This window comes from Urocampus carinirostris, chromosome 12 (genome assembly GCF_059441175.1).
Source record: "Urocampus carinirostris isolate Australia breed hairy pipefish chromosome 12, RoL_Ucar_1.0, whole genome shotgun sequence".
NCBI classification, from domain to species: domain Eukaryota; kingdom Metazoa; phylum Chordata; class Actinopteri; order Syngnathiformes; family Syngnathidae; genus Urocampus; species Urocampus carinirostris.
The window spans coordinates 20,228,875-20,253,422 of NC_142360.1; the positions used below are offsets into that span (position 1 = coordinate 20,228,875).

Consider the following 24,548-nt stretch of genomic DNA (forward strand, 5'->3'; position numbering starts at 1 on the left):
CAGGGAATTCAAAATCCCTATCATATTATCATTATTGATAGTTCAGTATTAAAATTGTTTCATTTATATATATTATATATGTGTGTGCAGCACGGTGGCGCAGTGGCCAGCACGTGTGCGGCATTACTAAGGACCTGGGAACAGGTGTGTGTGTTCCAAGCCAGCCACTGGGCTCCTGTGCGGAGCCTGCATGCTCTCATTGTTTACGTTAGTTTCCTCCGGCTATCCGGTTTACTTACCTCTTTCAAAAACATGCATTTCAGGTGGACTGGCTGGTCCAAATTGTCCCTACGTGTGAATGAGCTAGTGAATTGTTTATCTTTGTGTGCCCTGCAATTGGCTTGCAACCAGTTCAGGGTGTCCTCCAATCGCTGCTCGATGATCGCTGTGATGGACTCCAACATTCTTGATACCCCATTGAGGACAAGCAGTATAGCTGATAAGATGAGATCTACTTATCATAGTTATGGTTCACACCGGCCGAATATGAACACAAAACTTTTCTGCATCTCACCTGTAACGCCCTTATTGTTGACATATTCCTTTAATATCATAAAAATTGGTTTTTCACTTACCATCTTTCATCCTATGCAATATCTTCATCATCGTTATTAGTGCTACCTTTCCCTGATCGCTCTTCCTCCCATTTTCTCCTCAGCGGGTTGTTGAGTCCAAATGAGACAAGAACCAAAATTCTAGAACTCAAAAACATTGTTAGTGCAACACTTTTACTGTAAAATCAAACTTTACCTTTGTAGTGTTTTCACGATAGTTCCCTAACAATATTTCTGTAGTCTATATTTCCCATTATGGCAACGAAATAGTGTTTGTATAGTACGTCTATGTTCATTTGCCTTCAATTAGATTTTCATTCTTTAAATAATTTCCGTTAATTTTTATAGCTTATCTATAAAAATACTGTCACATGTTTTGCACAATGCTGACAACTTTTACTGCGATGTCTATTCATCAAATGCATATTACACAAACCTCAATTGTATGTAACCTTTTACATGCAAATATTTTTGTGTAAATATTGTATCAATTATAACTATAACCTTATTTTCTCTGTTCCTTTACCTTACTTTGAAGATGGATTGTCATGCCAAATTTCATTGTCAGTCACAATATGTTAACCCATTTTGTAACTATGTCGGTAAAGGTATATTCTATTCCATCATAAATGGTTTGCATTTATATAGTGTTTTTCAAGACCATGAGGAACTCCAAAAACACTAATGTGATGTTTTTCATACTTTTGTCTCAAGTTTTTCATATCCAATTTTCAGCGAATTATTTTTTTCTTTAAATAACTTTTCCTTTTTACATTCCTTCCTTCTCTTACTTGTATTCTCCTTGCTCTTCTCCTTAACGATTTACTTTCTTTTCCCTTTTTACTTCCTTCTACCAACTCTCATCTTTCTTTATTTGTAACTTTTTCCTTTCTTGTTTACTTGCAATGTCCTTTCTTCTTTTTTCGCTCTGATCAATCCACATCTTGTGTCTCTTCCTTTCCTCATCTTTTCTTTCCTTTCGTGAACTAATTCAGCCTTCAATCTGATCTTCGTGGTTAAAACCTTCAGCCATTTCTTCAAAAACTTCGAACTTTCACTGTCCATATTCCACTCATAAATTTCACATCTGGATCATCTAACAACTTCCTTACATGCTTTGCCAACAATCCATTCCCAACATAACACTTTTCCCTTCTGCACCTTCTAACACCCTTTTTAGCTTACCAGCCTAAATGTAAAAATGACGTGTATTGATCTAAGAGTCATTTTATCATTTTTATTCCACTCAATGAATTTTCCCTCCATATTCATTGAAAATAATTATTCGCTCTATTTCGATAATTTTGTACAAAACACCTTTTATCTCTAATTAATCCATTCCAATTCGCTCAATTTGATTTTCCCCCCGTCTTCACAGTCCTTAATTTTCTAATTTTGAACTGAAAACCGGAATATTCTATCTTTATTTTTGTTATTGTATCTTTAGTAAGTGTTATTCTGGCATTAACTTCATTTAACGCATCTAAAATAACTCAAACATAGGTTTTCTAAACTTACCACTCCTAAATTTATCGTTTTCCAATTGAAAAAAAACAAAAAAAATTTGGACCGAAAAAAAAAAATTGGGACCAGGTTTTGGCCCTCGGTGCTTATGTTGCTCACCGTTCGTTCTAAACCCAAATTTTCCGAAAAAGTCAAAATTTATTCTATATATTTATTCATTTTGTTTTTCTTTTTTTTTTAAACACAAAGGACAGACATAGAACAATGGGAATTGAAGCGTGATAGGAAAGTTTACAACATGAATGACAAACAGTACTCACATACACATAGGACAGACATAAATTTTGGTTTTATTAGTTTAATTTAGTTTGATTTTAGACCGTGTACACTTTTTATGAAGCCATGCAGTTTACTTAAACCTTTATTTTTATTTTACCACAGAAGGATTCATCCTCTCCGTTTTAAAAAGGACAAAGGGAAAAGTGGGGGTCGTTTCTATAACCCTCCCCCTTTCTTACTTTTTCTTTTACCCTTTTCCTCCCCCCACGGCTAGTTAAGCGTCGACTTTTTTCCGTCCCAAGGCAATCCAATTCCGTCTCAAACAAAAAGTTTGAGTATTTAAAATACTTCGTATTTTATTCTGATTCCTTTTGGGTATTTACTTAGCTAAGGTTTTGTAATGGCTTTTCAAGCCCACTTTTGGCGCCAGTCCAACACTTCTCTCTCCCTCTGTGGCCAATTCAACTTTATCTTTTTATAAAAATGGCTTCGTTCTTAGAATTATTCGAAATTTTTATATTACAAATGCATCTCTTACCGATCACTTCATCCTGGTTCGTTGACGGTGCCGCTAACTTTGAAGCTGATCTCGAAAAAGAACAAACGGTTTCCTTTGTTCTAGACCAACCGGTAGAATGGATTGTTTTCTTCGTTTTCAACTTCAAAACACTACGTACCGTCCCGGTTTCGGCAACAAAATGTTAGGGCTAATATTTTCGTAATAGGTTAAAACTGAAGTGATCAGTAAGAGAGGCAAATGTAGTTTTAGAATTTATTCACTGCGCAGTGGGCAGACTAATTCAAAGTCTCACAAGTTTCCCGCGCTGCAGTCAGGTTTTGTTCAAAAGCGTGCACATGCGCAGAAAGTATCAATGACGTCACACATACGTCTACGGTTCAAAGTTCGCAAATGCGTAGGAATAACCAAGGACGTCATATATATCTTTCGGTTCAAAAATAGTACAAAATGAGTTGTAATTTAAGTCAAGCTCATCAGGATTATTTGTAACATAGAAGACAGAGAAATACACAATTAACTAAATATGATCAGCTTTTACACCTCCTGCTAAAACAGGGTAAGTTGGTATGACACCCAGACTGTAAACTCTAGTTGAGAAAGAGCCCTATATACAGTATACTGGACTGAACTGAATAAATCCTAGTGTTGTGTCTGCTCTTCATGTACCAAAATCAGAATACATCCACCCAACTTTGCAACACCACAGACAAATATGCTAAATTCCAAAATCCATACTGTATGTACTCATGAAAAGTGCCATATCTCCTTCGCGAGCCATAGGTTCCTGACCCTTGCTGTAGAAAAATCTTAAAGAGCATTTTGAATACATTTGACGCCACTTCTCAAAGGGCATCTGTCACACAGCGTTTACTAACAGATGTCCTCGTCCTACTGACGTCCTTGATGAGACGAGCACACAAAGCACAGCTTCAAAACGCACCAGCAGACCCCTGAAACAGAACTCGGCTAAATGGATTGGCCCTTAATGGGCGGCCGGGTTTCAGTGGCAAAACGTCGGAGGCGGGTTGACACTGATGACAAGAACGTGAAAAAGTACAATTTGTTATTTTGGAAATAAAGCCCGAAAACTTTTAACACAAATTCAGGAACACAGAGTGAGTGCTATAATAGCCTTTTGGGTTTTTAAATCCAAGCGTGTAAATGGATGCTCCTTTTCTGGCTAGTGTGGGATCAAACGGATCATTGTGGTGTCTGCTCTTGTGAGAGTGCAGAGAAAGGAGTATCTCCAGGGACCCACAGCTGCAAAGCTGCTTGTGTGTCTGTGTTTCTCATTTTGGGTGTCCATATCTAACTGTCGAGCTGTGTGTGAATTGTGCTAACATAATGCTGCAGAATGTCGAAATGGCTTGTACCATACACGGGGTAAAATTTAAATATTGGTGGGTTTTTTTTTCCAGACCGATACTTAAACTTTATTCTTAATTAGTCATTATACCAATACTAATAGTACAAACAATTTTCTGTCCTCTGAAAAGTTGACTTATACAGTGCCAAGCAAAAGTATTGGCCACCTCAAGAACCTGTTTCCATCTTGCCACATTTCAGGCTTCAAACTTAGAGCTATAAAACTGAAAATGTTTTCCAAGTGAGATACAATGAAGGAGTGGAATCAAATTATCTCAACATTTTGTATCATGTTTACAATGAAACAACTGAAAAGTATGTGTTACAAAAATATTGCCCCCTCCCCTGTTCTCTCAGCTCAGCCAAATGACTCCAGAAGTTTCATAATGACTTCTGAAATGTCCAAAATGACTAAAAATCACAAAAAAGTGCAACTTTCTGTCATTCAGTCTCGGTTTAAATGCACCTGCTCTGTGATGGGCTTACATTTCTGTGAAAAGAGTCACTGGAGAACAAATAGCATCAAGAAGACTAAAGAACACACAGGCAGGTCCGGGGTAAAGTTGTGGAACATTTTAAAGCAGGCATGGGATGCGAGAAGATTTTGCACATCATTTATACATCTCCTGGAGCACTGCACGAGCAATAATATCAATATGTCCCATCCCTCTAAAATTGTATCCCAAACAAAGAGTGAACTAATCAGAGAAGCAACCAATCTGTGGGCTCATCTCCCAGACCACAGTGGAAGCAATAACGTAGACTTTGCCTCGGTATTCATTTTGTGTTGCCATGTCCTCAAGGTGAGTAATTTTGTTGGGTTATTTACTGTGATCTTTGGGGGGACAGGATCAAAATTCGGACACATGTGTCAAGTGACTTTTTTAATCTGGTCAAGTGACATAACAAAAGGCGCTCCACAAGGGAGGAAAGCGCAACAAAAACCTTGCCCGCCAACTCAGTTCTGGATAAATACAAAAGTCTTATAAGGCACAAAAGCAGGCCATTAGTGCCCTGGTTTCCTGTAGCGTTTGTTGGCATGCTGGGACCTGACTACTTTTTTCCCCAATCTTGGATCCAACCAATCCCACAATATTTTTTTCAAACAATACAAAGGACTATAATAAAATCGAAAACTTAATTGCATTTTCTTAATGGGACACAGTGTATAATTTCACCAATTGGTGTCACTGCCGGGGCAACACGGCGGCGCAGTGGTTAGCATGTGTGCGGCACAGTTCTGAGGTCATGAGATCGAACCTTCCTGTGTGGAGTTTGCATGTTCTCCCCATGTTTGCATGGGTTTCCTCTGGGCACTCTGGTTTTCTCCCACATTCCAAAAAAACATGTGTGTCAGGCTAATTGGCCGGTCCAAAGTGTCCCTAGGTGTAAATGAGCGAGTGAGTTGTCTGTCTCTGTGTGCCCTACTGGCTGGCAACCAGTTTGGGGTGTCCTCTGCCCACTGCCCGAAGATAGCTGGAATGGGCTACATCACCCCCGTGACCCTTCGATGGATGGATGGATGGATGGGTGTCAATGCCGAAAACCCAAAACGAGTGCTGCTAAGCACAGAGAAGAATAAAAATATGAAAACTCACAGTGACCAAACTCCACCATAATACTTCTCACTTACATCTCCAGCAAACAATAATAAGGTTTTTTGTTTGGGGGTTACCCATAGCAACAAGATGGCAGAGCTTCATGTTATGTAAAATAAATACAAAATTCTCGCGGTACAAGTGTTTAAAAAATGCGCCTTTATATGATAGTTTATGTATTTTTGCATGTTATTCCAATCAATAAAGTACATTATAAATGCACAACGTCCCTTTACATGACAAAGAACTGCAATGATCAATAAACTGCACAGACAGACACTGCTAGATAGATAGATAGATAGATAGATAGATAGATAGATAGATAGATAGATAGATAGATAGATAGATAGATAGATAGATACTTTTTTCATCCCCGTCGGGAAATTCACACTTCCAGCAGTATCCTCGTGTTGAAAATAAAACAATAATAAAGTAAAGGAATATAATACATAAATACCCAATGTAACGTGTTGATATAGAGTATTTAAATAGTGCTGTTTAAATAGTGATACATAAAATACACACTGTAATAAAAATAGGGTAATATGCAATGTGGCGGTGTGGTTTAATGTAGGCTTTTACTCCCCCGGGTGGAGTTAAAAGCCTCTTGGCATGAGGAAGAAATTATCTCCTTAGTCTGTCAGTGGAACAAGACTGTGACAGCAGTCTGTCGCTGAAGCTGCTCTTCCATTTGAGGATGATGCTGTGTAGTGGATGTGATGAATTGTCCATGATTGACCGCAGCTTTTTCAGTGCCCGTCTCTCAGCTACAGTTGTCAGGCTGTCCAGCTCTGTGCCCACAACAGGGTAGTACTAGAGCTTTCCCCTGAACCACTTTTGCCCAAATATACCTTGTTTTGTCTTTTTTTTTTCATTACTTCTTAACCAGTTATTAAGTTAAATAATGATTGTTAGGGGCTTTTCTAAATGTTTCCTGATTACCTTTCGTGTCCAATGTCTACATTTGTAATTTTGTTTACATTTAAGACAAAAACCTTATAAATATAAACAGCCAAGAACTGAATTTTCCCACGAAAATAGAAACATTTCTGATTGTTCAAACCAGAACGATGCTTTCCCTTTTAATCTTGTGCAGCCACTAAGGTTCCTGACTAAAACAACATGGAAAATTCTCTTTTTTTTCCTCTGCATAAATTTCAATTGTATTCGTAAGTGTTGAAAGGAAACATGTTCGGATACATCTATAATCAAACATTTAATTGTATTCATCATGTGTGTAAATTAATTGTGTACAATTATTTTTATATTCAAATGCCATTATGAGCGAACGTTAATGCACTCTGTTTTTCTCCTATCCATGCACTTTGCCCCTAAAATGTTAGCGCGTTCCGTTGATGATGACAATGTGATTATCAAAAAAACCTCATCTCTGTTGTCATGGCACAGGGCAGAAACGCAAAACCGGCTTCACAGGAACAACAAGTCTTACAAAAATGGAAAACAATGACCAACAGAGAGAAGGGATCTCACGGTAAAGGCAGGGGAAGCGGTGTTAGTATTGTGACGAAAAATACGCTTTTACGTGGTAGAAAGATAATCTTATACGTCGCAATCAAACTCTAAAGTAGGGATGTTCGATGCCATATATTTGAGACTGATACCTAAATCCTGAGATGTCATTGATAATGTGAAATGACGATAATCACCCTCAATGCAAAGCTAAGGAACAAAGAAAGAAGACATGTTTTGGCGGTCCCTTCTACAGGACCATTAAATATCTAACATGATTCACACAAATAATAGTTTAAATAAAAGATATGGTTCTAGCTTATAATAGGATTTATGTTTTCACGCTACAATCAACGTTTGACTCATTTAAACTACAAATCTTTTCGTACTAAGCAACTATAAAGTCAAGCAACTCGAAATTCATAAAAAACAAACAACGAACGCCAAAAATAGATCATTTTCAGTAAACAGTCAACAACAAATAAACGATGAAATAAAAGAATAAACTTTGTATGTAAAAAAGTTATTCATAAAACACAATGTCCTTAAAAAACACAAAAATCATTAATGTGTCACGGTTGCCCATTGTCCTCACTTGGGCCCGCTTGTTTGGCACCCGCTGCTGCTCGTTGCCTGATTGGCTTCCCTCCTGTTTAAACTCAGTGCTCTCATTCAATCATTGTCAGTCCATCAACAAACCTCTGCACTTGCAAGACTTGTATTATGACTCTGTCCGGTATCTTGCTCCTGTCTCCAGTATCCGGTATCGATCTCGTCTGTCTCGTCCTCTCGGGTATCTTGCTCCAGTCTCCAGTATCTGGTATCGATCCAGTCTGTCTCGTCCTGTCCGGTATCTTGCTCCAGTATCCGGTATCCATCCCGTGTGTCTCGTCCTGTCCGGTATCTTGCCCGTGTATTTGGTATCGATTTTGTCTGTCCCGTCCTGTCCGGTCTCTTGCTCGTGTATCTGGTATCGATTGCGTCTGTCCTGCCCTGTCCGATATCTTGCTCCAGTATCCGGTATCGATCCCATCTGTCCCGTTCTGTCCGGTATCTGCTCGTCTATCCTGTATCTGGTACCAATCCCGTCTGTCCTGTCCGGTTTCGATCTCTTGCGTCTGGCGCCCTGTTTTCCCGCGCCTGACTTCTCTGTCTCACTTCTTCCGCCCAGCGATCGCCGAATCACTGGCGTTTGTGTTCACGCGCAAGACCGTTCCATTCCTGTAAAAAAGCTTGTGTGAAAACGTTAAGGGTCCTCCGTCTGTTCGGGTTCTGACATAATTCGAATATTAGAGACCTTTCCCAAAAAAGAACAATTTCAACCTTCTATTAAATGAACAAATTTAAAAACGCAATCCATGGATAAATGCATATTGACCAATCATAAGCGGAAAAAAAAGGGTCTTAAGTGGTTTGGGAGCTGGCTCATGGAGCCATTACGTTTGCGAACGATACATCATCACTTCAAGGCAGATAATACTGGTGTGAGCTACCATTGCGAAAAGGCTGCTATCAACACCTACAAGATAAAGTGCCCTGCAAAACTATTTGCCCGACATCAAAATATTGGGGTTCCAATACCTTCGCAAGACACTAGCTGGTATTGTTTTAAAGAAAGCTTTGCATACATTTAACAAGATGTCCACCTACCTCCACAGGTGCTGATGCTGCGGATGATCTCCACCCAGGTGTCCTCCCATGAATGCAACCCATCCACCGAGAGCTCCCGTCCAAACACGGTGCGGGACGTCCAACTGGATTGCAACTTTTTCCTGACCGCCATCCGCTTGGCCTCTCTCAACCAGATCCTGGACCCATGGGTCTACCTGCTCCTCCGAGAAATCCTCCTTCGGAAGTTCTGCCTGGTCGCCAACGCCGTCTCCAATTGCTCCATCGAGGACCGCAAGGAGACCCAGACGGCTCTTGATGCGCTGAACAAGCAGAATCACGAAAGCCTACAAGAACAGAGTCACAAAGGAGACATGTGAATTTTCAACCATCATGAGATACATTCCATCATTGAAAGCAAGACTTTTAACTATTTTTTCTCATCACATTTTTTCACAAAGATGTAAATAATTTCCGGTGCAGGAATGATGATATTTTTTGATGAGAACAGTTGGAAGGAGAAAAAAAAAATCAAAATAGGACTATTTATTTCTCATGAATGTAATTGTAAATATTTTCCCGCCAAGCACTTGTCATGTTACCTATTGAATATGGCTGAATGTAAATACTGTAATAACACAAAGGCTGAAAAACTCACAAATGGACAGCTGGCGTGTCAATGATGGTTGGCTTTAAAGGGACAGTGTGTATTATTTGACCACTAGTTGTCACTGTATGGTGTAGTGTGTAGGTCTCCAACCATTTTCAACCTGAGAGATACGTTTTGTTACTTATTAGCGCTATTGTAAGTTTCTGACATAACAACTTATCATGTTTTTTCTCTGCCGTTACTGTGTTATTACCAGGTTACTTATTGGAAGTATGGTTGAATCAGGCATGAAAATCGCTCACCTTTTGGAGAAATTCACTGTTTTAAAATAAAAAAAGAGTGACCTATGTGAACTGAGCGGATACAAAAAGAAAATGTTTGGAGGGGGTAGGGTGGTTGTTGTAAAACCCATATATTTTTCACACGTGAGACAATAGAAGTGCCAGATATATCTCTAGGGACAATCTCAGCCTATTTGTTAGCCTGTTCAGAAGCAAGCTAGCTTTAAAGAACAAATGCACAGTAACCGAGACGAGCCATTTTTATTTTTTGGGGGGTTTTCACGATTTTTTTAGACATTAGGTCACCAAACCCCCCAAATTCCAAACTCTAATGCCGAGCGCCAAGCAGGGAGTTAACGGGTACCGATGTTGTAAGTCTTGATCAGCCGATGCTTGAACCTGCGACCTCTCAGTCCCGGGGCAGGCGCCCAACCCTAAGGCCACCGAGCTGGTCTTCAAGCAAAATTCATCCTGGCTTCATGCAAGCGACTTGAGGCTAAATTCAGCACCTCAGTTCTCCTGCCCTGGTGCTCGCGGACACCATATCGGAGACCACTGGTGTAGTGCAACCTGAAATCAAGGGCTAAAGACAAAATCATTTCAAGACTCCCATATTGTAAATCAATCATACTAGTTTTGATCAATCACATAAGTATACTGTATATATATTTTTTCTTGGTACTTAACGTGATCCTTCATCCTGATCTACCTCAAGGTACTGATACTTCTGATAACATTGTGAGCCCGAGCTCCAGTAGCAAGACACTAGAAAGTACAGGAATTAGCTGGGGCCCTTGAATTCCAGATTTTTGTCATTTTCGACTGCTAGATGTTACTCTATTGTGTAGTGCAACCGAAAACAACTGCTGAAAAGTACAAGGAATAAATACAAACTACAGAGACTCAAAGCATTATTTTATTTCTGGGTTTTTTTGCCCAGCATTTTTGAAGTTTTTGGGTACCCGTAGCAGTAAGTCGGCGGAAAATTATCTCAGCTCCCTGTAGGTGCGGCTCATGTTATATAAAATAAATGCTAATATCTCAACCTACAAGTCATTTTAAAATACATGTTTATGTGATTGTGTAGTTTTGCTTATAAATTAAGTAAATATTGTATTTTAATGATGGTGTTTACCACTAGGAGGCTCTAAATAATACACACTCTCCCTTTAAGCTTCCATCCGAACAATAAAATGTGAATTGTGCAGCTCTGCACTTTTTAGATTTCGTGCTTCGTGAGTGCCATTTCTGGCCTAAAACGTAACTGCAACCTCTGTTTTAAGCTTGTGCATGGCGCCACACCGTCGTTTTCCCGTCTCTTAATAAACTGGAATGCTTTACACCAGAGGTCCCCAAATTTTTCTGCTCTACGGTCAAGTTAAATGTCTGGCAATATTTTCACAGCCCGGCCCAAGGTCTGCAATAAAGGTGTACTTTTTCGAAAATGATAGTAACACAACAAATCCCCCTTCCCAGTGGAAAATTCTACTCTTTTTTTCAGCGTTTGTTCTCCTGTGCCTTAGGAACTCCCTCCCAGTATAAAATTAATTGTCAGCTATTTTGACTCTGCACTCATAAATCCTACAGCTATTGTCCTGTAGCTCATTTGTGCCTGGAATAATAACAATCTTACCATTAACAAAAATGATAAAAATAATATAATTCCGCCTAAATCTGCTGTGTAATCATGTGCTATATTTAGGTGTCCTCTTAACATTGCCCCAACATCACAACATAGGCACAAAATAACCGCAACATGTTATGGTTGCTATTGTAACGTTAAAGACAAAATGTCGTAACAAGCCGTGTACCAAGTACAGTGGCCCCTCTACAGACGAGTTTTGGCTTCTCTCGAAATAATTATTCGCATAAGAAACTGCTGTAAACCAGTTAATCCATTCCCAGCATTGCCAAAGTCCTCCAAGTTGGCCCTGAATCTTCCTGAAATAGTAATTGAACATAGAAATACATTGACAAGATAAATAAGATGATATGAACAAAATACCATGCCGGTATATTATAAGTACTTAAAATGGATAAAGTCAGACGTGGCGGGAGAGGAGTGAGGGAGCACGAGAGAAAAAAACAAAAAAGGCAAACATTCAGAAACTGCAGTTTCCGTGTTGTTTAGTGCCAGCTGGAAACTAGTCCCGCAAAGATTGAAGGGGGGTGTGTGTAATAAGGGTTAAATTAATCCATACTACATGGCCACTAGTTTGAACTGTAGGGGGTGATGGCGCATAAAAGGACAATGCTATACAAACTAATACCCGCTGCCGTTAATCACGAGGGAAAGCGAAGCCACTAGAAAGCATTGCCGGCGTCATTTTTAAGCATGGCCCGGTACTGACTGATCTGTAGCCCAGTGGTTGGGGACCATTGTTTCTCCCAAGATGAAGGGACACACAATTATTGGTAAAGTCAAAGCTTGGGTGACTCTGTGACAGCTAGATCTGACCACTAGATGTCACTGTATTGTTTAGTGCAACCCAAAAAGAGTGCTACAATGCACAAAAAATATTACAAACAACGGAGAATCAAAGTGACCATAAAGCACCATGTTTCCTTCCAATTTTTTTTCAGCCTTAAGCAAATTTTAGCATTTTGGTGTACCCGTAGCAACAAGATGGCGGACAACTATGTCAGCTCTTTCTTATGCAAAAGAAATCTCGACCTACGCATATGTGTGCTTATGCTTATTATTCAAAGCAATGTTGGTTTTTATTTGATTACTATTTTTAAAGCTCCAGGAGACGCAAAATAATACACACTGTCCCCTTAAGTTTAAGAGACGAGGTTTATTGTACTCATCTAGTGGCGCATGCGTGATGTAGAAAAAGATACCAGTCTCAGTTTATTTAAAATGTTTAACTGAGTTTTCTTAGTGATTGTGAAGTTTGTTGTTTGTGCCAAAGAATATTTTCTCAGCATGAGCAAAAAACAACTGTTGCTATTTTATCTTATGTACAGACACGCCAATTTATATGATATTTATTTATTCAGGTATTTATTATAATCAAAAAACCGCCGTTTTGAGTATTGTAATTGACAAAGGTACAGTGCCTAGCAAATTATTGTGGCCCCCAGAACTTTTTTGTCCTTGTGCTACATTTCAGCCTTCGAACTTTAAGCTAAAACTGAAGATATTTTCTAAGAATCATCAATATATAAGACAGAATCGAGAATTTGAAAGCAATTATTTCAACATGTTGTATCATATTTACAACACAAAAACTTTAAAGTGTTGCAAAAATGTCGGCCCCCTGTTCTCTCAGCTCAGCCAACCGACTCCAAAAGTTCCTTCATGACTTCTGAAAGATCCAACCTCGACCTAAATGACTAACAATGACAAACAGTGTCATCAAGTCTGAGCACCGGCTCTGTGATGGGCTCAGAGATCTGTCAAAGGACATACTAGCATTGTGAAGACCAAAGAACATACCGGGCAGGTCCAGGAGAAAGTTGTGCAAAAGTTCAAAGCTGGAATGGGATACAAGAAGATTTGGAAACAATTACACATCTCACAGAGGATTGTGAAAGCATTAATATAAAATGGAGAAAACCATAAAACCACTGCAAACCTACAATTGGCCGTCCCTTTAAACTTTTGGCAACCAAGAGGTCCATGATCACAATGGACGTCCTGCAGGCATACACAGCTGAGTTGGGACAATATGTGCATAAGGCAACTATTAGTTGTAGAAAAATCTGCCCACTCTGGAAGAGTGGCAAGAAAAAGGCCCTTTCTGAAAAAATACCATAAAAGGGATCATTTGCCGTTAGCAAGAAGCCACATTGGAGATACAAATAACATGTCAGACAAGGTGCTCTTGTCAGATGAGACCATAATTGGACTTTTTGGGGTGAATGCAAAGGGTTACTTTTGGCGTTGGAGTAACACTGCACATCATACTGGAAACCCCATCCCACTGTCAAACCTGGTGGTGGCAGCAACATGCTCCGGGATTACTTTTCATCAGCAGGTACAGGGAAGATCGTTGAAGTTGACCCGAAGATGGATGCAGCCCAGTCCAGGGTGATTCTGGCAGAAATTCTGTTGGTGTTTGAAAGAGAACTGAGAACAGGGTGTAAGTTCACCTTCCAACAGGAAAACGACCCTAGACATAAAGCAAAATGGAATGGTTTAAAATTAACATTATAATGGTGTTAGAGTGGCCAAGCCAAAGGCCAGACCTCAATCTTTTGTGGAAAATCATTTAGTTGTGGAAAGATCTCAGGAATGATGGATGATCACCATCAAACCATCAGGAACTTGATTTGTAAGGAAAAATGGGCAAATATTTCTGTTTGAAGATGTCCAAAACCTATAGAGACATACTAAAATAAGAGGTTGTACAAATTATTAGCTAAAAAAAGGGGCCATTATATTGGCAACCCTTACTTTTCAGTTTCTTTATTTGTCAGCACATTATAAAAATTTGTATACATTTTCCCCACATGTTGATTTGTTGAAAATATTTCAAGTTTTTTTTTTAACTATAAGTTTCAAGCCTGAAATAGGTCAACAAGTTCTTGGGGGGGGGCAATACTTTTGCATGCCACAATAGAAACAGATACCACGACCGTGCCTTGCCAGCACATTTGCCAGCTTATTTGTAAGAGTAGTGTTGTGAAGTTTCCATTAGATTCGTTTATTCACATAATCACACAATTAGGATGTAACAAACGATAAGGGTGAGTTGATGTATGCGTGGAAAGGTTTATATGTGACCTCTCCATTTTGAAACGTGACCGTTTAGTTTAACAGGAAATCAGCGCTCAGTGTCAGTGACGCTCCACTCGTTCTTGAGTGTTGCTCTGAATGAGGAGAATCCAGACATTCCACTGGAACCTGAAAATGTTTTCTTTCTTTGACTTAGACATAAGATCAGGCCTGAAAAATCCAGCTAGAGCCCAACCAATCAACTTTTTTTGAAGGGAAAAAGCCCAAAGTAAACCCAGAATTTTTATATTATTTTTTAGGTAATTTTGGCAGCCTCTACCTTGCCACATGCTCGATTTTCTGGGTCTTGCAGTGTCGTAGAGCCAACAAACGTGCCTGCACTGCGTGGATCCTCCACAAAGAAAAAGAAACAAAGAACAATGACGGGTGGATAATTTTAAGAGAAATGTCAGCGTGATAGAATTCAAACCAGAACCCAGATGCAATGATTGAAATTTTAGGCCCGACCTGATGTGAATTTCGGAGTGGAGTGTGTAACGATAATTGTTTAATAAAAGAGGACGATTGTTTTGGGTTAAAAGTTAAAAGTTTTTCTCCCGAAACATTCTTTAATGGAAAAAATTGTTTTATAATAATAATAATAATAATTTCCTTGTATTGTCATTCTGTGTAACAATGTACACAGAACGAAATGTCGATTGCACCTGACCCGTTGTAGCGAGCCGATGCAGCCGCAGCCAACAGAGGGCGCCGCCGACCACTTTATGATGTTTAGTTTCTATTCAATATATCTATGACATATAATTTTGCATATTTTTGAGATTTTTAGGGTGACTTTTAACTTGTTTTTATATGAAATGACAAAAAAATAGCAAATTATTCTGTTATGGCACGTCACATTGTTATCTTCTTTGTTTTTATTTGAAAATATGCATAAAATTAACAAAAGGATATGCTCATTTAAAAAAAATATTTTCTTGTTTTTGTTATAAAGGATTCCTACAATGAGCAAATTATACTTTATTGATTCCTTTTCTTGTTCAGTACATAAATAAGAAAAATAATAGCAGTCAACAGAATAATACAACTGTAAATGAAACTATTATTATATGATATTGACAATAATTATGTCACGAACAGCACACAGGGTAGACCCAATTGCGTAACGTTTTCTCACAGTTTTATTGAAAGAATGAGGACGCGGAAAGCAAGTCGCTCTCGCAACCGGATTGTGATCCGAATATGGAAGTGGATCCTCTGTAGCGGGCGATGGCGGGGTCAGGGACGGAAAAACTGGTCGATAGCCGGGACAGGAGAGCAAAAATGTGGTCGGGGTCAGAAATAGGTCATAAGCTAGAACGGGAGAGCAGACGTGGTCGGGATCAAAACGGGTCGTAGCCGGAGACAAACGAGATCACAAACGGGACAGGCAAGAGTCAAGGTCAAAAAGACTTGCCTTGTATCAGCAGAGGTTCGCAGATAGACTGACAACAGGGAATTGACAGGACTGGGTTTAAATAGGGACAGGGAGCCAATCAGAGCCCGCAGCGGTTGGCCCCAAATGAGAGAGCACAGGTGATTCACATCGGTAATCATGACAAATTATTTTTGCACAACCAAGGTATTCTTTCTCCATTGAAAGATAATTTTGAAAATGGTTTTATTTTTGTGATTTTACTTTAATTAAAAAATAAATCAAAATAAAACATGATTTTTTTTAAAATCAGTAAATTATTCTCTAATGGCATAGGTCACATTTTAATTTTTTAATTTGATAAAAAAAATATGTTTAAAATTAATAAATGTATATGCTGATTTTACATAACATATATCTTGCTTTAGTTCAAATTGATTCTTGCAATTACATGAGCAAAATTATATTTTGCTTGTGTAAAAATAGATAGATAGATATTATTTTTGGTGCAGTGCAGAATCCCCAACATCATATGAGGAATATGCTAATGTTTCTAATGCAACACGGCATAGGCCACCAAAATAGAATGCTACGGTATTGTAGTTTATATACAGTTCATAATGTATTGGGGGGTAATGATATGGCACCATTCAAAGGCATCTTTTCACTCTTGTTACGTGAGCTTTATTGTAAGTTTTAATGAATAAAGTCAATATATTTGTTTTTGTTTTTTTAATAACTTTTAGCTGAAAATCCGCAAGTATTGATAAAGCAATTTTATTCTCATGAATGTCTGTTTTGTTCCTGGTCTAAGTATAAATAATTTCGACGACATAGAAAAAGATTTTAATGGCATTGCAACTTGCATGTTTGTCCTTGTAAAGGGTGCAATTATTTAATGGCTATTCACACATTTGGAAGATATTCCAAAAATAAACGACAAAAAATATTTTTAAGGCAGAGAAATGAAACAACAACAAATATTTTTCGTATTAAATTTGTTGTTCCCGCCCCCTGACACCCGATTTTCAGACGAGGGCTATATTCACAAACTTGCTGCAACTTGTTATTTATTCCCCTCTCTTTTTTTCCTTTTCATGTTCAAAGCTTTGTTAAAGGTATAAATGAAATAGGAATGATATTATTATGCAACCTATGAGCTTGCCTTTGTCAATTGTGCTTTTGTTTTTAGTTTATCTGCATTTGCAATGTGACTATGTGGTGCTGTAACGGTGTGAGTCATTTTCTAATAAAGAAAACAACACCTATAATGTTTTGTACTTGATGTTTATTGCTCATGTAGAATAGACTTGTTTGGTTGGTTGGTTGGATCCCTTAACCACTAGGGTTGTAGGGACACCATTTGCCTGTGGTGTGTCTTGGGCAAGTACAGCCTTGTGGCGCCCATTCCTCTCCAGGCCAACATATGTTTTCACCCTTTAGAGCTAGAGTTATGTTTCTATATGTCTAGCTTACTAGTTAGTCCACAAATTCAGATTCAGATCTACTTTATTGTCATTCTAGTACACGTGTATACAGAATTGATATATAACAATAAAATGTTCAATGTATCTTAACCTCATCTCATCTCATCTCATCTCATCAGCTGCACCGCTTATCCTCAGTAGGGTCGCGGGGGTGCTGGAGCCCATCCCAGCAATTATCAGGCAGTGGGCAGGGGACACCCTGAACTGGTTGCCAGCCAATCACAGGGCACACAGGGACAGACAACTCACTCGCTCAGTCACACCTAGGGACAATTTAGACCGGCCAATTCACCTGAAATGCATGTCTTTGGAATGTGGGAGGAAACCGGAGTGCCCGGAGGAAACCCACACAAGCACGGGGAGAACATACAAACTCCGCACAGTAAGGCCGGGAGCTGGATTTGAACCCACGCAGGAGGTTCCCATGACCTCAGAACTGTGCCGGACACGCGCTAACCACTGTGCGTATCTTAACCTAATGTTTATTAATATTCTTGTAACATAACCTTAACTAGCTGAATGCTAACACCAGAGTTCTGTTCCTATTACCTGATTGCTCATTTTGCACATCTGGTTAGCTGCTCCTCTTGCACTCTTTGCACTACTGTATAATACTATACATAGCTATAATTATTTAGTATATTATTAGTACTTCAATACTCCAACTCAATACAACATTTTATTTATATCTGTACATTCAAGGAAACTGTGCGGGTCAGATGTATCGACATTTCGTTCTGTATACACGTGTACAAGAATGACAACAAAGTACATCTGAATCTGAATCTGAATCTATTAAAAGGAAGTATTTTTCTTTGTTAGTGTGTTTGTTTGACATCTGGGTTGTGAGATGGGTAAGAAATAAAAGGCCATTGTTCTGTTCCTCTTTTGTGACCAGAATATTCTGCAATAAAAGTTAAAAGAAACTGCTCACCTTAGTGTTTATTTTAATTGTCTCTCAACCCGGATTCTAAACAAACATGTGTATGAAGAAAAGTCCTTCCTTCCTTAATAGGTAGACAGACAGAATGAAAGACGAGAGGGACGGACGGACGGACCGAGGGACGTCTCATATTGTCCTAAGAGGGAGACAAAAAGAAGGTAAATCAAAATAACCATTTTAGTTTTAGCTACTGGCGGATATGATACAGCCGGACATATTTCAAATTGGTTAAAAAAGGTGGTTATTTTAAATTTAAAATGACACTTTTGTGTATACAGTAATCACTCGGTTATAGCGGTTTATAAGGACCAGAACCACTCGCGGAAAGTATTAATCTGCGAAGTAGCAAATCTGCTTCATAAAAGCCCCCAAGGGCCAATCTTACTTTGAGATGACGCCATTATTGACTTATTTCGACTGTAAAAAAAAAAACAATTATAGATTTACGAATAAAGACGCAGAACAAAAAAATACAGTTGAATCAATTGTTTTTATTGTGTGTAATACAAAACTACAACAAAATTTGATGGCTTCATCTTTCAGTGTAAGAAAGCGATTTAGAATGCTCTGGCTAGATGCACGTTAGCCGTAACAGTAGGACGGACCTGCGAGAAAGTCTCAGTCTCAGTCGCTTCCCGAACCCGGTAATTATATACAGAGCACGCGCTAGTGATCTCCATTCCTTTCTGACTTTCTTCAGCGTCTGATTTATTTAATGAATTGCTTTTCAATGTAACGAGCTGCTAAAAGATAACTGTTGCCGTTTATTTTGGTTTGACCCATTGTCTTGTGTGCCCGCCCTGCTTCTTAGCTGATAGCGTACACCAGCCTATCACAGTGGCCCACACAGGCGGTCATGGTCACCCGATGCACGCACATACAAACTGCCCCTGCGATAGCATTTGCTGTCTGCTGTCTGCTGCAGAATACCATGCACGATACGTCAAGAATAAAGAAAATTCTATTCAAAATGCGAAGTAACAAGGGATTACTGTATATCCTTGAAAATCTTTGACATTTTCAATTACAAAATAGTAGAACCAGGAAGTGAAGACTGCCACTTAAGAAGAGGTCGTTAATTGCAGTAGCTTTAATCCTTTCTGAGGTCGCCTTCATCATGGTTGAACCTCTCTCATGTTTCCTGTTTCCGAAGCCGGTCAACCGATCGATGCAGTTAAAGTCAACAGTATTTGCACATGATGCCCTGCAGTCCACCCTCAGTGTCCTTACACAAGACATATGGATTTTGTGAGAACTCTGGACAGTTTGAATCATATCTAGCGGCCCTGTTTTATAATCGCTTCAAAATGATGGTGAAAAATACCTTGATTTATTAAAGTGTTGACGGTGTTACTGATGACAGACCCTTGAGGTGAACCTTTGTAGAATTAAAAGGAATTTTCTTTTTAATGTGAGCTGCACTTGGAAGTCAGAGAAGTTCCCTGATGTGCTTGTGGGCAATGTTCCTTTTAATTTCTGAAGGGTCTGAGCATTCACACAGTCTGTGAGCATCACTTAAAATAACGATGAGAAATAAAAATCCTGGATGTGGAAACCAAATCATCATCAAACATGTCCAAAACTTGAGATTAGATAAAGATACATTCTGCCTGGTATCTGGCAACTTTAGTTGGTTTTTAAAATTTCAATTAATTGGCTAATGTGATATTGGAAAGGTTGCACGGCCCACAAACATCAGATGTTTTTACAACAATTTCCACATGAGATATCCATTTTTTTAAATATCTCTTGGTACCGAATACCAACATTTTGTGGGTTTATTCAGTTAGTTGCACGATATGTGCAGTAAATAATCACACCAGGCTGTTCTTGCCCAAGACAAACCATGGGAAATGGTGCCCTCTACAACTATTGACTGTATATATTTGTAAATTATTTGAATGTAACACAAGATTTCAACCACCCAAGAAAAATGTTATTTTTTCCATGTAAAATCACAAATGTGAACAGTCAGACTTCTGAGACGTTTAACAATACGACTGAAGCAAAAAATGTCAAGCAGAAATAACATTTAGAACACACTTCAGAACGGGAGGAACTCACAAAAAATTACGTATACAGGTAAGATCTCGGGCCCGAGCTAAAATGTCAATCATTATGTTTGGGTTCGGGTCCGGCCAGGTTTCTCTCTTGCTGATATATATTTCTTGAATTACTTACCCATCATTGTTCCCTTTCTTTTTCTTTGTGGAGGATCTGTGCAGCACACTTGTCGGCGTCTGGGCTCATGAGCGGCACTGTCGGACAAAGAGAATCATCCTTACTTCTTACTTTACGTCCTCACCAAAAAAAAGGAAAGTTCAGGTTTGCTTGGAGCTCGGTCCCTCAAATCAAGTTAATTGATCGGGCTCGACCTAATTCTGTCACGGTCGCCTTGGTGACCAGTCTGCCCCGCCCCCTGGGCAACAGCTGAAAGCGGTTCCACTAATGGTGGGTCTGTATTTAAGGCTGCATGGTGGGCTCTGCGGTTGCGGGTTCATTAATACTCATTATTCACAATCCCGGTCTGTTATGCCTTGTCCTGTTTTAGTCTGTTATGCTTTGTCCTGTTTTAGTCTGTTATGCCTTGTCCTGTTGAGTTCGTGCCGGAGGAACTCGGTATTGTTCTGTTTTGCCCCGGAGTATTGGGCGACTTTTATTTTGTAAAATAAAACTTATGGATCGTCAACGCATTTGAGTTCTCCCTTCATGCCTCCTGCCTCCGTTCTGGTCCGGTCCCCTTCCACGCCACCACGCACTCGTGACAAATTCGGGCTTTTACACCAAGAGGCCGGGTCACGTCACGCTGGATTTTTTTTTAGACCCAATCTTACCTCTAAGATACAGTCACCAGTTCAACAGCCGTAACGATTTCCTCCATTGCCTCAGACCACCGTTCTCGTCTCCTCCCCCTCTCTCGTAAGTTCAGCTCACAAGCGCACTTATTTTGGTTTACACAATCTCGTGCTGACATTGATTTCAAAATACCACGTTAACAACACACCACAGCGGGAACCTGCATTTTTTTCACCCACATGCACTGAAATTCTGTCCAAATTGGCAAGGGAATTCATTTTGCAATTTCGAGCTCTGATTTTTATACGCTGGCTACATTTTCTTGTGCGCTCAAAAGGTCTGAGCAATGCGCAATTGCACATGCACGCAATTTAGAGGGAACATCACAACTTAGAGGGAATATTACTTGCGGGTGGTTTAGAAAAAAAAAAAAAATACTCGGAGTGCACCTGCAGCTTTGTGGAGGAGGTCACCAACCCGTAACGAGTGAATCTCAAGTAGCCTTGATTCTGAGACGCTGTCCCATAGGAAGGGATGAGAGCGATAGATATTAGGAGGGCTAAATGCCATCTAAATGGCACTGACTTTAAAGTCCATGCTGCTGCACTTGCTTGAAACTGGTTACAAAAGCCACTAATTAGAATGAAAGGAAGCTCTTATCATGTTACAATGACCGAAAGGCCACGTGGATGAAAATGTTTCAGACTAAAATGATTAATTTGCTTTCTAGCATCAGATCTGTTCTTTTCCAATAGTTTTAAAAATGGAAAATAGGTGGCTCCGTTGCTTTAAATGCTGTACTCATACTGTTGTATTATGTATTACTGTATCTACTCACATATAAGCCGAACACTGAAATCCGGGTGTCAGCTTATATAATGCCCAGCAAAAGTATTCAATTTAAAATAATGTGTATTCCTATTCTGAGTGTCTGCATATGCAGAGTGAGGCACGCAATACTCGCGCCTCATGGCAGAGAGCGATGGTGAGACCAATGATTATAATTTGGTGCACGCCTTATGTCGAAACAATAGAATTATTGATAGTATTCGCAAGCTAACAGCATATCATGACACCCTTTTTTGGTCTTTATTCAGTCTTTGTTTGCCAGCAATAGACAGAAGATCAGTACTTGTCACAATATACAGTAGTAGTCCACCCTTAAATTTGACCTTTTTCTGCTGTGGCAATCTGAACATATAACTCAAACTGAAAGGTGAACTTCTTTGTATTGTTAAAAGTCGGTTCGGTTATATACAGTATTACCTCGGTTATCACGGTTAAAGGGCCGAACCCCCCTCAAAATGTGAAAATCCACAAAGTAATATACAATATACAAATAAGGCTTATGTATTTGTTTAACAAATAAAATAACTGTAGTTTTTTTAAATAACTTCTGGACTGTCAAATTGTAATTTAAAAAATATTTTTTCTCTTATATTGCACAATTTGTTAACTAAGTACCGATCCACTTTACTTTATATGGTGCTTTGACTCCATCATGTAAACATTATGGAAAACTGCATTTATCTTCCGGTTCTGTCCTACAGAAACCATCTTTTCATTATAAAACATTTTGGAAAAAAAACTAGCGAGCCACTAGAGAACGCCAAAGACCCAGAGCAGATTTAGCAGGTGGATAGGTCCAACTTTGTTGGGGCTAGAACACATCTTCCTCTTTTTAAAATGTATTTTCTTCTGTAAATTTCTGGAATAAAAATAGAACCTTCTTTACTCACATTACTGGACCCTTTGTGATCCTTTCAAAGCGCCCACATGTATGCAAACGCCAAAGACCCCCATGTGGCCTGCATAACCAATATCAGGGAGCATTAAATTGATTAAATCCTTTAAAGTCACGACTCCACTCTTCAGAGCGCCTTTTGAAGGAGCAATTATATAATTGAGCATGAGGAAGAATAGGGCAACACTATAAGGCAAAGTTGAGATGGTGTATGTGTGTGCCCGTGCCCCGAGTGAAGATAAAAAATGATTTATGAGGTCACTTGCTGAGCTTTGTTGTTAGCCTTTATTACTTCCTCTCCAAAATTCTTAAATATAACCTTTGCTTTGAGTTTACCATGCGTGAAAGCTCATACTTTATCTTGTTTGGAGAAGGGACCTTTTTTTTACATTGGGAACGTCTTTATATACAGTAATCCTTTGCATTATTGCAGTTTACCATTCGCGGTTTCGATACTTTGCTGATTTTGAATCGTATTGTCCTGATTACCATTGATATCAACGTATGGTTCTGCAGCAGACGGCACACAGCAAATGCTATCAAGAGTACAGGTCGTGTGTGTGTGTGTGTGTGTGTGTGTGTGTGTGTGTGTGTGTGTGTGTGTGTGTGTGTGTGTGTGTGTGTGTGTGCGATGGTATATGCTGTCAGTCAAATAGGAGGCGCAAGAGTCAATGTGTTGAGCCAAAACAAAATGCGAAGCACAGCTACAGATAGTATGTCAGCTTCTCGTTACATTGAAAATCAATTCATCAATTAAATCGGACTCTGAGGAAAGTCAGAACTGTGCAAAAAATTACCAGTGGGTGCTTTGTGGATTATTTTCGGGTCCGGAAAGAGACTGAGGAGGTGTCGGGGGAGAAAGCAACAGCTGCAGGTCCTACGGCTGTGTAATGAGCTAACCCTCTTGAGCCTGCATCTCACCAACGCCAGATCCATGACACATATAACAGATGACTTGGAGCTACAACTCGTACTATATTCAGGACAGTTGTATTTCAGTCATCACTGAGTCCTGGGTCAATCTGAGGACATCAGATGCTCTCTACATTACTTTCTTACTCTGAAAAGAGAATCCCTCCATTTTTGTTTTACTTTTATATAATGACAATAAAAGCCATTCATTCAACTGCAATACTGTGTTCTGTGTTTTTATTTGTATATCGATAGAGTTTTTTTTTTTTACTGTCACCTACTCTCAGTCGGTAAGTATGTCATCTCAAGGTAAGTTTGACCATTAGTGTCATGATTACCTAATTGGAGCCACCTGGGGTAATCATCTGACGCGCTGGAATGCGCTCCCTGATTGGTTTATATTCCCTTTTTAAGCACACTACGCCGAGACCTGGTTGTCTGAGGATTACTTTTTACCCCGTTTGCCTGATTTTCCTGTGTCTTTTTGACTTGTTTACCTGATTCTGCCTGCCTCCGATCCGACCTGCTTCCGTTCCACGCTACGATCTTCTCTCCAGTCCCGGTAAACTCGACCTGCTTCCGTCCCACGCTACGATTGGCTATGTGTCCCGAAGTTGTCTTCACGGCGTTGCTGCTGACGGTCATCGCGTCTCCCGCTAACCCTGTACGCTTCCCCAAATAAATACTTGTAACGAACGCTCTGGGGTCTCCTGCTCTGTTCTGGTCCTCCTGACAATTAGGGGCTTTTATTAAGGGGCGTCGCTACTTTACAGATGTCCACATTTCGCTTGGGGTTCTGCCCCTTATTAACTGAGATAA

At 39.4% G+C, this 24,548-nt stretch overlaps 1 protein-coding gene across 1 annotated transcript in view; it reads left to right on the forward strand.

The window, feature by feature from the left end:
* Positions 1 to 11,091, forward strand: part of ptger3 (prostaglandin E receptor 3 (subtype EP3)) — a 31,431-nt gene extending 20,340 nt beyond the window's left edge. Inside the window, exon 3 of the mRNA XM_088349935.1 lies at positions 8,909 to 11,091. Within this exon, the coding sequence (XP_088206061.1) occupies positions 8,909 to 9,238 (330 nt within the window). The 3' untranslated portion in view covers positions 9,239 to 11,091. The remainder of the gene's footprint in view (positions 1 to 8,908) is intronic.
* The last annotated feature ends 13,457 nt before the right edge of the window (positions 11,092 to 24,548 follow it).